This window comes from Prenolepis imparis, unplaced genomic scaffold (assembly GCF_030444845.1).
Source record: "Prenolepis imparis isolate NDT839.2.m4 unplaced genomic scaffold, iyPreImpa1.0 SCAF_43, whole genome shotgun sequence".
Taxonomy (NCBI): Eukaryota; Metazoa; Arthropoda; class Insecta; order Hymenoptera; family Formicidae; genus Prenolepis; species Prenolepis imparis.
Window position 1 is genome coordinate 214,666 of NW_028141201.1, and position 14,300 is coordinate 228,965.

General features: G+C 38.9%; 1 protein-coding gene across 2 annotated transcripts; it reads right to left on the reverse strand.

The window, feature by feature from the left end:
- Window positions 1–312: 312 nt before the first annotated feature.
- LOC145947094 (uncharacterized) lies at window positions 313–12,539 on the reverse strand. Of its 2 annotated transcripts, none has more exons than XM_083056870.1 (2): window positions 1,799–3,187; window positions 313–639 (listed from the first exon to the last, which is right to left on the reverse strand). In XM_083056870.1, the coding sequence occupies exons 1-2, from the start codon at window positions 3,107–3,109 to the stop codon at window positions 334–336; spliced, it is 1,617 nt and encodes a 538-aa protein (XP_082912996.1). In that variant the 5' UTR covers window positions 3,110–3,187; the 3' UTR covers window positions 313–333. The 2 variants fall into 2 exon arrangements, with proteins under 2 accessions (XP_082912996.1, XP_082912995.1); XM_083056869.1 differs by adding an exon at window positions 12,306–12,539 and having other exon boundaries at window positions 318–3,109.
- Between the last annotated feature and the right edge of the window lie 1,761 nt (window positions 12,540–14,300).

Genomic DNA, 14,300 nt, shown 5'->3' on the forward strand with positions numbered 1-14,300 from the left:
GATATAGTGACTAATGATAATAGTAATTAATATTTGGGATATATGGGAGTACTTAAACGCTTGCGTAATTCTAACTAATACATAATTCAAAATTCAAACGAAGTAGTAGTAAGGTAAAGAAAATTTAGGGTCTATAGGAATACTTATTGTTAAACACTAGAGTAATTCTGAATTAATACACAATTCAGATTTCAAATGAATAGTGGAGTAATAAAAATTTAGAATATATAGAATTATTTAAATGCTACAATAACTCTAAGTTAATACATAATTCTGGTTATATATATATATATTTTTTTTTTTTTTTTTTTTTTTTTTTTTTTTTTTTTTTTTTTAGACTGAGGGTTCCACGTCGGCGGTGATTTTTGTGCAAAGTTCGGCGTGGCCAATCCGAATTAGCGCGTCCCTAAAGTTATATGCTCTATCGAACATTTTGGTGGTCTCCATATGGAGTTTCACCAGGGCCGCACCCTTTCTTAGAGGATGGACTATATTTATCCATCCATCTTGTCCCTCTAAAAGGAGTCGACACAGGTCTCGTGTCATTATTGGCCACGTTTGCCTACCATTAGGGGCTGCGGTGTGGGCTAATCCACATATTATGGCTTGCCAGGATACCCCCTTAAAACGGTCTTCTAGGTGATACACTTCGCTCATACGGCGCCACACTGTTCTTCCCCAGTCGCCGAGCATTATTTTGACCATCCAAGTGTTTTTATTTATGCTTTGTATAAACCCTCGCTTCCATCCTTTCTTGTCTTTAACCACGACCTCTAAGTCCTCCTTCATATGGTGAGGGTATACGAGCAATGAATTGGCTCTCCTATCCATCCGGAATTGGATTTCTTCTTCCATTTCCAGGAGTTCCCTTGCGCTATTTTTTAGTTGTACCCAAAACAGCAAGGGTGATTCCGCTCTTACCACGGTCACCTTCAGGCGACCGCGAGTCAAGAATTCAGTGTCGATGTAAGAGGTTTCCATTTCTGTATATAAAAAAAAATTTTACTGTTTTTGGTGCATGGGGAGATCCAAAAAGGGGGTTTATTGTGTTGGCGGTATGCCTTGCTTGATATGTGAAGAAAACCGGGGGGGGGTTATTGTAATTGGCGGTATGCCTTGCTCGTTAAAATTTCGCTTCTTTAAGCTCCAAGGTATATGTAGTATCTTCCCGTGGGGGAAGGAGGGGGTAGGTAGCTGTTGGAGTTGTGTTGTTTTCTGTGTGGATGGTTTCAGGTGTCTCGTTATTTTGGGTATAGGGAACCGGCACGCTGGCTTTCGATTTTTTCGATTGCCTTGTTTTCAAATGTATTAGTAGATGTGTTAGGGAGTCCCATAGGGCTCCTAGCAGGTACAAGGACCACCCGTACACTGTGTGTAAGGCGTAGCCGTGTACTATTGTGTCTAGCGTCAGTTTTATGACTCTGATGCTCAGGTATATTCCGATTAGTCCAGCGCTGAGATTCCCGAAAAATAGAAATTTATTCCAGAATTTGTTCCATGTAGATATTGCTATTTTTTCTATGGTGTTTGTATCAAGTAAATTGGAGATTGATCCCCCTTCCAGGGATATGGTTTTTCCCATCACCCCTCTCGCTAGGGAGTTGAGGACGGCAGGTCGTTCGGCTGGAAACATTATATGATCTCGTAGGTCCTTTAAATCTGTTTCCGTGTATATACCGCTGGTGGCGAGCGATCCTGGGCTGATGTATTTCCATACAGGCTTAGTCAATGGTTTTATAGTGACCGGCGGTATGGTATCCACTGGTCTTGGCATAAATTTGTACCAAGAATCTCCTAGCTGATACATGGCGGGTGCTAATGTGTTACAAGTGGTTTGCGTTCCTTGTTGCAATAATATGTGCGTTTGTGGAGTTAAATAATACGTTTGATTTTCCCGAAGCACGGGTAGTTGGTTGTAGCATCGGTTTGTTTGAGCGAGCTTGACTTCGACGGGTACGCATTTTACGATGTGAATAACCTCTCCAGCTAGTAGAGCCATATAGCCGGGCCCTTTCATTAGATGATATGCAAAAATATCTGGAGATTGTGTGGCTATGGCCAAAGCGTTTTGTAGCATTCGTTGCTCTAAATTACATTGTTGTAATAAAATGTCATGGTAAAGTTGATTAATTTGCGTGCGAATATGTTTTTCCACGTAAACAAACTTAGAATTCATGTACGTGAAGATATCGAGATTTGAAACGCGCGATTGTTTTTTGAAAACGACGGTTCCTCGTACAGTTTCGAAAATCATTAATTTAGGATGTTCGGTACGTATTATCGAATATCCGCAGACATCTTGTTTGCCTTTACTGGTTAGGGCGAATATTGTGTCTTGTGTGGTGAGAGAATATACTGTTTGGCCTTGCTCGTCGTCAATTATTTTGTAGGCGTACCCCTCGAATAATATTCCATAGTTATTAAATTTACAGGGACCTGCAGGTACGGTATTCCAATACGTGTCTCCTCCTTCGATGTCTATGCAATGTGTAGAGCCGAGTTGGCAAGTAATGCCGGATCTGAGTTGTACTTTATTAGTGTTGATGCGTACGTCGGCAGTGTAATCCTGTAATGTGATTTTTACAGTTCCGACTACAATGACATCCGACCATGTTCCGTAAGGATCTGAGTATGCTCCTCCGTGGCATTCGCCGTAGTTGTCTACTTGACCAGCTAACGTAATCGGTCTGGTTATTGTGCTATTGGATTTAAGTCCTGAGATAAGAGTGCTTCCTACTTGATAACTTCCGTAACTATGCATTCGCCTGCAAGCCTCGCGAGTTATTTCTTCTATATATGAATATTTTCCGTTATGTACATCCATTGTGTGAGAAAACATTCCGCATTTCTTGACTAATCGGTCGATTTCAACTTTGCACTGTATTACGTGCACTGCTTCGAATTCATTAATTTGTAACAGCTGCACGTAAACTTGATCCGGTTTAATTTCTTTACGAGGGATATCGCATTCCTCGATGTTTAACAGTGATAGCGTGGTTAGGTTTGCGGAGGAAGATCCACAGTCATATCCTATTAGCCCATGTGTTGGATGCAGGTATACTGCTAGTATTATTAATATTGCGATTATTCGTCTGAATTTGCGATCCATCTGAAATATTAATTATTTTTGTAGGTGTGTGTATCTTTTTCCTCTTATAACCTTTATGTATTTCTACTTTATTTTTATTAATATTATATTTTGTATTTTTAATATATATATATATATATATATATATATATATATAAAAAAAAAAAAAAACATTTATTTTTGTGGAAAATTAATCCTTTTTGTTGATTATTTAGTGGTTTTAATGTAGGAAATTCGCAATCGATTAGGATGCACGATTCGGCTATTTTTCTTTATTCTAATTTTTACATTATTTTTATTTAATATTTCCAGTACTTCATGAGGTCCTGTATAGTGATCCCCGAATTTTCCGGGTTTTGGCCCCTTTAAGAGAAATACATGGTCTCCTGGTTTAAAGGTTTGGGGGTTAATCTTTCTATCGTAATATTTCTTCGATCTGTGTTTTGCTTCGATAACGTTTTCACGAGCATTTCCTTGAATTGTATGAAGTTGTGTAACGAGGTTTACTAGATAATCGTTGTAATTCGCTAATTGGTCGCTTGGAGGTAAAAGCTCGTTCGAAGGAATTCTGGCTATTTTTCCGAAGACTAATTCGTACGGTGTATGTCTGGTTGCTTCGTGTACATTAGTATTATAATTGAACATTGCAAGGCTTATCCATCTATCCCACTGTTTTTGTTCGTTTGCGTATTGTTTTAAATATTCTCCTAATGCGTGATGCGATCTTTCCAAAGATCCGTTAGATTGTGGGTGGAAGGCAGTAGTACGAAATTTACGAATTTTAAATAATTTTGCGATTTTCCTCATTAAATCACTGATAAAATTTCTTCCTTGATCCGTTAATATTGCCTTTGGCGCTCCGAATATGCAGATGAAACGATCTACGAAAGCTTCTGCGATAGTTTCGGAGGTTTGGTTTTGTAATGGTATACCCATACAGTATTTGGTCAGCTGATCTTGTAAGGTCAAAATGTATTCGCTGTTTCTTTCTGTCTTGGGTAAAGGTCCGACAATATCCATGGCTACCTTGTCGAAAGAAGAGCCTGGTGTGTCTGTGATTATCATAGGCTGTTTTGTTTTGACGCGTACTAATTTTCTCAGTTGGCACTGCAAACATTGTTGTATGTATCTTTGAACGTCTAGTTTTAAGTTTTCCCAATAGTAATTGTGTTTTATTCTATTGTATGTCTTAGTGACGCCGCGATGTCCTCCGGTCGGCGAACAGTGCATCTCACCAATTATAACGGATCGTAGATCTTTCGGTGGATATTTAATTTGTCCGTTGCAAATGATTATTTTGGTAGTGGAATTAATGAATCTTAATTGCAGTTGCGATTTGATATTATTCCATGGAACGTTGTTGATAATTTCTGTTTTTGCAATGCTGAGTGTTCCTAAATTTAAATTTTCAGTCAAATTTCGTAAGTCGTGTATGACCGCGATAATTTGGTTGAGAGTCGCTGTGGGGCCTTCTCGTTCCGTCTCACTGATGGGTAAGACTATGTGGTAGTAGGTTTTGTATTTTATTGCTTTCGCTTTACCTAACTCCAGGGGTCCTATATTCGGGAGTTCGTTTCTTTCGAAGAGTTTTTCAGATCCTGAGTCTAAAGGTTTTCCGTAAATGTCGACAAAATACGCGACATTGTCTTTTCGCAGAAATAATAGTTCGCGAGAATCTATAACGTTGCTTTTAATTATTTTATTCTCAATGATAGTAGGTTTCATTTTTGTTTTTCTTGATTTTAAATTTTTATTGATAATTTCTTCTTCGTCGTCATCGCTTTCTTCCCTTTCTTTTCCATCTGTTTCTTTGTTATCCTGATCTTTGTCTGGCGGATCGTTTCTTTCTTCTATCTTTTCAGTATTGTTTTTGTTGTTATTATGATTTTCATTATTTTTCTTAATATTTCGTTTTGTCGCCTGACTTCTTGTTTGCATTCTGTTTTGTTTTGGAGGATCATGTATTAGCGCTTTTTCGATAGTTTGTGACGCTGGAGGTTCGTTTAGTTCTTCGGGGGTAAAAGGTATAGGATCGGCATTATTATCAGGGGGTTCTTCTTCGAGTATCGGTCCTTCAATTTCTTCGGTATCTGACAGATATAGTTGAAAATCGTCGTCTTCTTCTTCTTCGTCATCGGTTTCTTCCAGCATTCTGGAAATTATTTCTGCATCTTCTGGATTATTTGGATTTAATGTTTTTCGTTCTTTTATTATTTTGCAATCAATTTCTTCAAGATCTACTGGGTTTCTTGATAATGCGTCCGCATTTACGTTAGTTTTTCCTGCCTTATAAACAACGTCGTAATCGTATTCCGCTAATTTTAATCTCCAGCGAAGTATTCTCATATTTGCGTCTTGCGCGTTTTTAAACCACATTAAAGGTTTATGATCTGTAACTAGGGTGAATTTTCTTCCATATAAGTATGGTCTGAAGTGTTTAACGCAATATATTATGGCTAGTGCTTCCTTTTCGTAAGTGTCGTATTTCGTTTCGTCGTCCGTGAGTGTTCTGGAAGCGTATGCGATAGGTCTGTCCTTGTTTATTTCTCCTTGTGAGAGTATTCCTCCTACGGCTAAACCCGACGCATCCGTAGTTAAAATAAATGGTCGAGAGAAATCAGGGTATTGTAGTACTGGCTCTTCACATAATTTTTGTTTCAATATCTCGAAGGATTCTTCTTGAATTGATGTCCATTCGAAACGAGTGTCATTTTTTAATAGATTTGTTAATGGTTTTGCTAGTTTAGAGAAATTTGGAATAAAGCGCCGGTAATATCCGGCAAGTCCCAAAAATTGCTTAATATTTCTTGGGGTTTTTGGTCGGGGAAATTTATGTACTGCCTCTAATTTTTTCGGATCTGGTTTTACTCCATCTCTGCCAATTACGTGTCCCAAATAAATTACTTCGGTTTTTAAAAATTCACATTTATCAGGTTGTAGTTTTAAATTAGCTTCGCGAAGTCGTTCTATTAATGCGTTATATTTTCGTTCATGTTCTTCTAAGGAAGTAGCATAAATAACAATGTCGTCCATATAAACAAATAATTCTTCGCCCTGTAATCCTGTTAATACTAAATCCATTAGGCGCTGAAATGTTGCAGGAGCGTTTTTTAATCCAAAAGGCATTCGATCGAATTCGTAGTGACCGAAGGGAGTAGTGAATGCAGTTTTGTGACTGTCAGCAGGATCCATTTTTATCTGATGAAACCCAGATGCTAAGTCGCATACAGAGAAATATTGCGCGCCCCCTAATTGATCTAATATATCTATGATGTTAGGTAATGGATATGCGTCCCCGATGGTCTTGTCGTTTAAAGCCCGAAAGTCGAGGACCATTCTCCAGCGCTTGTTTCCTTTGGAGTCCTCTTTCTTCGGCACGATCCATATGGGCGTATTGTATGGCGATTGTGAGGGTTTTACGATGCCTCCTTCTAACAGTTCCTCTACCTGCTTGTTTATTTCTTCCTTATGTAGTTGCGGGAATCTGTATTGACGAGTGTTAATTGGTCGATCATCTGTGGTTGGTATTTGATGTTGGAGTACATGAGTTGCAGTTAAATTTTCTCCGGGAATATGAAATTGGTTTTGACTGTTTGTTATTAATTTCTTTACACTTTCTTGTTCCTTTTCATTTAGATGTTCCAATCGTAATAATTCGGTAATTTGTATAAAGCGGTCTTTCTCCTTTTTCTCGGAAACCACCAGACAATTATGCAAATCGTTGCTTGCATCGTTAATTTGTTGTTGTTTTCTTTTATGTTTAGATTTTCGTTTTCGCATAAATTTATCTATAATTTCTTGCGATTTATTTAATAAAGACGTCGAAACTTTCGAAGACGGTTTGGTTCTGTTTTTCATGCGTTTAGAGTTTTTAATGTTTAATTTTTCAATATTTAAATATTTTTGTGCCTTTTCAAGAAGGTCTTTTATAGTGACATGAGATGACTTTAATTTGTCATTGTGGTCTTCTGTGAATAATCCAACTTTCGGAAATTTGATATCTAGAATTGATAAGGAATTTTTCTCTCTTAAATTAGAACAAGATTGTGTCAAATCGCGTAGTGAGGTTTGGTAACTTCCCTCCTCGCAATTGACGGAGCTAGAATTTTCTGTCGAGGTTTGGAAATTTCCCTCCGAAATTCTAGAAATATCCCCTCCAGGAGAGGTTTGGTAACTTCCCTCTCCAAGGGATTTTGAATCATTTAAATTTTTGAGAGAGATTTGATAATTTTTCCCTTTACTAGAATTATTCAATTTTTCAAGAGAGGTTTGGTAACTTCCCTCTCCGTTAATTGTTGGATTATATGAAATTTCAGGAGAGGTTTGGTAGCTTCCCTCTCCAAGGATTTTCGAATTATTAAAATTTTCAGGAGAGGTTTGGTAACTTCCCTCTCCAAGGATTTTTGAATTATTAAAATTTTCAGGAGAATTTTTATTCCCCTTGTCAACATTAATTTTGTTTGTCCTTCGAGTTATTTCCGTAAATTTTTCTTCATCCTCGAAAATTTCTTCTTCGTCTTCGATATCAATATAAGTTTCGTTGGTGTTCATTGGTTCTTCGTTTATAGATGAAACTTCATCGTAATTGTTGACCGTCGGACAGTCGGATTTATGGTCGTCAAATAATTGATCCAACGGCTTTAAACGCAAAGTGGGTACGCGGACTTCCACTTCTTCGTCTAAAGTACTTATAACATTGAGATATGCTTTTCCGGAGATGTTCTCTACAATAGTGTCTCCTAAGTAAATTCCATGTTCTATTTTTAATTTTGGTATATATCCCACCTTTATTTCGGGGTTTTCTATCCTTACATAAAATAATGATTCGGATCTCGGAGACACTATTATAGATTCCGGTGAGAAAAACGGTATGTTAACTTCGGATACGGTCAGATATCCTTGAGCGTAATCTATTTTCGATGATGTTTGTTTAAAGAAATCATTTCCCAATATTCCGGATTGTGGAATCGGAAAGTCGCGAGATACTAAATGGAAAGATATCGGAATTCCAAGGAGATTTAAAGCGACTTCTCCGAGCGTATATACGGGATGATTATTTATACCATTTAATTTTAATATATTTGTATAGTTAATTTTTAGAGTTTTAGGTATAAAATTTTCCTTGATTATATTTGGTCCGGATCCCGTGTCTAATAGAAAGGTTATTTGCGATGGTATTTCGTTAATTTGGACCTGAACAGTAGGCACGCGACTATGTTTATCGAGGTTTACTGTTACGGGTCGTATGTCGATGGTTTGACGGCCTACTTGACTTCTTGAGATGTCGACGGGTGTGAAGTCTGTCCGGTCCCCCGTTGTGCACCCGACCCCGAGGGACCTGTGTAGTTTCCCTGATTATTTTCTTTTCGACGATTATTACTTGCGTTGCGTAACTGACAATTTTCAAGGAGATGGCCTTGTTCTTTACAATATCTGCAGAATGTATCGTTCTTCGTTGTCAGTTGTTGATTTATTTTAACACGACAATCCTTAGCGGAGTGTCCGAATTTATCGCAAAGTTGGCATGAAACTTTCGGTCTACTTTCCAAACTTCTTTCCTCGTTCTGTTTTTTCCAACAATTACTAGCCGAATGGCCAGGCCTTTCACACCATTGACAAGTAACCGTCGATTTATTAATTTGTTGTTGGGAAGTAGTTTGTCGGCATGATTTGGCGTCGTGGCCGGTTTTTGAACATAATTGACATATAGTAATTTTTTCTTGAATTACGTTTACTGACTGACGAGCGCGAGGATCGCGTTGGCGACATTTATCCGCACTGTGGCCGCGTTTTTTGCATATTTGGCAAATTAAAATCTCCGTTCCGTTATTCGTTTGAAAATCGTGCCCTTGTAAGGAAAATTGAACGAGCTTCCTACAACTACTTGCGGCATGTCCCTCTTTGAAACAGATCTGACAGATTTCCCGCACTTGATTAGTGTACGGTGATTGGCCTGTTTTAACGCCTTGGCCTTGGCGCAAACCTGTCATCTCTCGAAGCTCTCTTTCTATCCTTAGGGCGTCGGCGACAGTTTCTTGTACGTCTAAATCTCTAGTGATTCTTTGCTCTATTTCAGGCTTTAGCCCTCTAATAAAACACTTACACATGTCTTTTTCTACCGTTGTTTTTATATTTTGATTGGGTAAAATGTGACCGGAACTTCGATATGCTTCCAATATTTGTTTTCCAAGTAATTTAACTCTATTTGCGTAAGTGACGACATCCTCTTCATTCCTTTGATAAATACATCCTAGTTCTCCTTGTAACTGATATACATTTTTAGTGGGTCCATAAATTTTCTTTAAATAAGTAGTTAATTGCAATACAGTATCAAAATCTTCGTCCCGAATTGTTCGACGCGCTTCTCCCACTATTCTAGTTCTTATAATTTTAGTAAATTGAGCCTCTGCTTCCTTAGGAAGCATAGCTTTCGCTTCCTCGCAACCCTCGATAAAATAATTTAGCGGAATGTTACTACCGTCAAAAAAGGGGACGGCGTCTACCGCGTATTTTAAGGTAGCAAAGGGGTTAGGTTGCGCCATGTTAAAAGAAAGTAAATTTTCGGGATCGCTTTCGATATCAAATTTTTCGATTTGATCTTTTATTGTTTCAGTAGTTATATCGGCGGAATCGTCGGAATCTGGCTCGGGCGATTCGGCTACTAAAGTATTTTCAGTTAAATCGAATTCTGAGGAAGGATCTTTTAACGAAAAATTTATTTGGCGAGATGTCGAAGTTGAAGGTACTAAAGGTGTGGATGTGTGAATTAATTCGGAATCAGATGGTTTAGATTTAGATTTGCGTGTTCTATGTGGTGTTGTTAATGCAGTTTTATATAGTTCTTCTATTTGATCTTTATCAGTTTGACCTCTTGTTCCTTTACTCATTACCGCTACCAGGAATCGCACATTTCTATCCCGGACGAGCCCCCAAATTTTATTTATGTTACGTCCAGACTCAAGGAAGGAAGAGTCGAAAGGAAGGACGTAACTAAATTTATCTTTTCGAACGACGGCAGACTATCCGTCTGTTCGACCCGAACGAACGTCTGGGCCCAAATAGGTCAACGACCGCAAGGGTCGCTCTTACTCTATTTAAAGGGCCGTTCGCTCGGTGGTCCCTTTTTGGCAAGAGAATTTAATCTCTTTTACGCAGGATGGGACCTTGTGCGATCCTGGTTTACGGGAATAAGTGGGAACGGGTTATTAATAAATGAAAATCATTTATTTTGAAATTTATAAATTTATTCCTAATATAAAGACGAAAGAATTTATATACATAATAATATTATTGACGGACTTAGTTGCTAATGAAGAGTGAATGTATGTGTATGTGTCGCGGGTGATACATTAGTACGGAGGTCTTCAATCGGGGCAGAAAGGGGTAAGAGTTATTGTTTAAATTTTAGGGTCCCGATTGGTGGTTACAATAATTTAAATGGTAATAGGTATATAAAATTAGTGTCCATGTGTGTGCGTGTAAGAGAGACTTCTAGGTTATATGAGTTCGGTAATTATGGCGGTGGAGGGGGGATAGGTTCGTAGGAGAAGGTGTGCAGGGACGGCTAAAGGATATCTTCGCCCGGGAACATACCAGGGGATGATGTTATTCCTATCGGTGGTCTCTAGAAATTCGCGTAAGGCCTCGTGGTCTACGGGGCCTGGACCAATCGTGAAAGCTTCCTCAGGGACTTCTCGTATCCCTGGGAGCTGGTTTATCAGCCAAGCTCTGAATTGCTCGTATGAGAGCTTGGCAGGCGATTCTGATTCTTCGGAATCGTCGTCGCTGATATCTACTACCTCAAACCCTTCCGGATGTTCCCTATTTACCGAGGACGTTGGGGATGAGGGAGGAGAATCTTCAAGGGTGATTGTTGAGGGAGCCGGAGACGGAGATCTAGGTGGCTCAGGGCGTTCGGGAGAAGCAGGGGGAAGAAAGGGAGAAGGGCTCCGCGGAGAATCGGCGTCCTCAGAGGAAACAGAGGAGTGAGGGGAAGGGGCCCGCTGAGGTATAGCGGGTTCGGGAGAAAGAGGAGAAGGAGTTCGCGGGGAATCGAAAAATTCTGCAGAAGCAGAGGTAGCGGGAGACGGCGTCAGCGGGGTTTCTATATGTTCGGGTGAGGAAATAGGAGAGACCGTAGGGTGATATGTATTAGTTGTCTCTGTATGGATCGGTGTGTTAATTTTTTCTAGGGAGCCGAAGGTTTCGCCCGCAGCCAGACTCCGTGCCAACGCTTTCTTTAACCGCCTATTACGCCGGTTTCGCGCCAATTTAACAGCGGTTCGCGAGGGTCGTCTCCTTGGATTTTCCACTACGAGAGCGAATAATAAAGTAACCGGGCAAGAAGAGTTTTTACTGAAAAATAACTCTGGGAGTTCTTGTAAGAGAAAAAAAAAATATATATATATATATATTTATTTTTATATAATTTTGATATTTTAATTATTTAATAATTTAGTTAGTTATTGTATTACTTATTTGTTCATTCAAGAGAGAGAGAGAGAGAGAGAGAGAGAGATAGAGAGTGAGAGAGAGTAAATCACGGATTGCTCCGCTATCGCGGGAAATCCGGAGTGATTTCAAAAGGTAAGGGGATGATAGAAATCACGGATTGCTCCGCTATCGCGGGAAATCCAGAGTGATTTCGAGAGAAAGAGGAGATGGAAGAAATCACGGATTGCTCCGCTATCGCGGGAAATCCGGAGTGATTTCAAAAGGTAAGGGGATGATAGAAATCACGGATTGCTCCGCTATCGCGGGAAATCCACAGTGATTTCGAGAGAGAGGGAGAAGATGGAAGAAATCACGGATTGCTCCGCTATCGCGGGAAATCCGGAGTGATTTCAAAAGGTAAGGGGATGATAGAAATCACGGATTGCTCCGCTATCGCGGGAAATCCAGAGTGATTTCGAGAGAAAGAGGAGATGGAAGAAATCACGGATTGCTCCGCTATCGCGGGAAATCCGGAGTGATTTCAAAAGGTAAGGGGATGATAGAAATCACGGATTGCTCCGCTATCGCGGGAAATCCACAGTGATTTCGAGAGAGAGAGAGAGATAAGGATGGGGGAAGAAAGGACAGTTTTTCGAAGTTAGAATTTAACAAGGATAATAAATTAATAAATTAAAAAGGAAAACAATTATAATTTAATTGAAGTCCCAGAATTATTTTAAGTATTATTAGTAAGGGTGGAGATGTAGCGTGCTTGATAACTTACTACTTATGGAGTGCGCAGGTAGATGTTAATTATTCCAGGTGTGAATCTGGCTACGGACTCCTCCGTGAGGATGGTGTTCCACTCGCAGTTGTTCACTCGCGAAAATCGTCGTACTCGGTGAGCACTGGGCACACGATGATTTCACAAATGTCACTGCGAATGCTCACGAGTTCGAGATTCTCTCGAAGGATGGTGATACAACTTTTCGCGATTGATCCGCGAGCGTAGGTTTGAGAAAAGATTGGTATTCTCTGAGAGATGTTACGGGTATATATACCTTCTTGCTCCTCCTTCCCGTTAGTTTGTTAATATTTCCTGACGAATAGGGAATTTTTCAATAACGCCCTTTCAGTCCCGGAGGCGTCTCTTGACTTTAAAAGTTTATCGGGATTGGTCAGGGCTTTTGTTTAGGGCCCTAGGTTTTGACCAATGGAGAATTTGTTGAGGTTTATATTTTTATTATCCTCTCGAGATTTCGATATCGGCGGCGGTGTTTGTTGTTAGTTTTTCCTATATCGCGATATTTGTCGTTTGTTAGTGCCGCTTTTATCGGCGGGTTCTCGCTTTATTGCCCTCGCGTGTGGCTTAGAGCTTATTTGCTGAGAGGCGATGCGTGTGGCATCTTTTTAATCTTTATATTTTTCGCCGCTTTCTCGCGAGAATACCCGCAGGTGTGCTATCTTATTTTGCACACTTTCGTTTTCATTATTTGTTTTCCCCTAATTTTACTAGGGAAGGATTTGCTTTCGGCGCGTTCTCGCCGTCTTTATGTTTTGCCGATATGTGATTTTAACTTATTATTCGCGAGGGTGTCGGCAAGAATCCGCTTTCGGCATCTTTCCGCCTGGTCTCTTTTATTTACCGATTTTGTAATATTTATCGGTCGCTCACGATATCTGCAGCTGTCCGTTTCGCTGGGCACGTTTTCGTTTTATTATATACGTGCCGCTTAGATTATTATTATCTTTTTTCTTCCTTTCTTATTTACCTAACAACAAACTTCGCCTTGGTCGTGGGAAAGAAAAGAATCGTGAAGTCCGCCGGACGTAACATGTGCAAAATTTTTATTTAAAGTTTGATTAATTTTACTAAAAGTATAGTAAAATTTACTAAAAGTATGGTAAAATTAATCAAACATATTTTTAAAATTCTTTTCATACCATATTGTCCCACGATTACCATGATTTTCAGGGTATTTAAACTCTAAGAGAAAATTCTTAATTATTATCTAAATAAAAATCTAAAATATTAATAGATATTTTTTAATAATAAAAAACAGATAAAAAATTTGCAAAACATGTTAAAATACAAAAGAACAATAATACACATTTATATGATAGCCAAGATTCGGCCTCGATAAATTATCTAAAATCTAGAATAAAAAAATATTTTTATCTTTATACTTTCAGTTTATGAAAATTATATTCAGTTTATGGTTTTTCTCTTTCTCTAAATATTTTTTTTTCAAGGTATTAAAAAAAAATTTTTTTCGAAGAAATTCAATTTTCAAGTTCAAATATGTCAAGTTTTACAGAAAATAAATTTTTTTTTAATCTCTGGGTGAATCAAAATTGACAAGTGTAAAGATTTAAAAATGCATTTTTATATTTTTTCCGATTCTAGACTCCTATAAAATTCTAATTGGGCAAAGAGAAGTCATTCCATAGATCTCTTTCATCCGTAATATAATACTAGTCAAATTTCTACACATAGCCACATAATGTATTTTACGCGCGGATTGATTTACTCGATTTTACAGCTGATTCTTTGGTCCTTCGCACTTTCGCGCGCGAGTTGCGTTCTCCCATATATAGCGGCTGATTTATTCTCGCGGTCTCGATATATCGGAAATCTCCGCACATTAATTCTACCTGCGAGTCGTGATCCGCTCTCGCGATCGATGCCTGATTTATTGAATCGACGTCAGTAGATATACTATGAGAGTTCTAACTCAGGTCCTCTGAGGGGGGTGCGGAGCGCGGGGGGTTCTCCGGG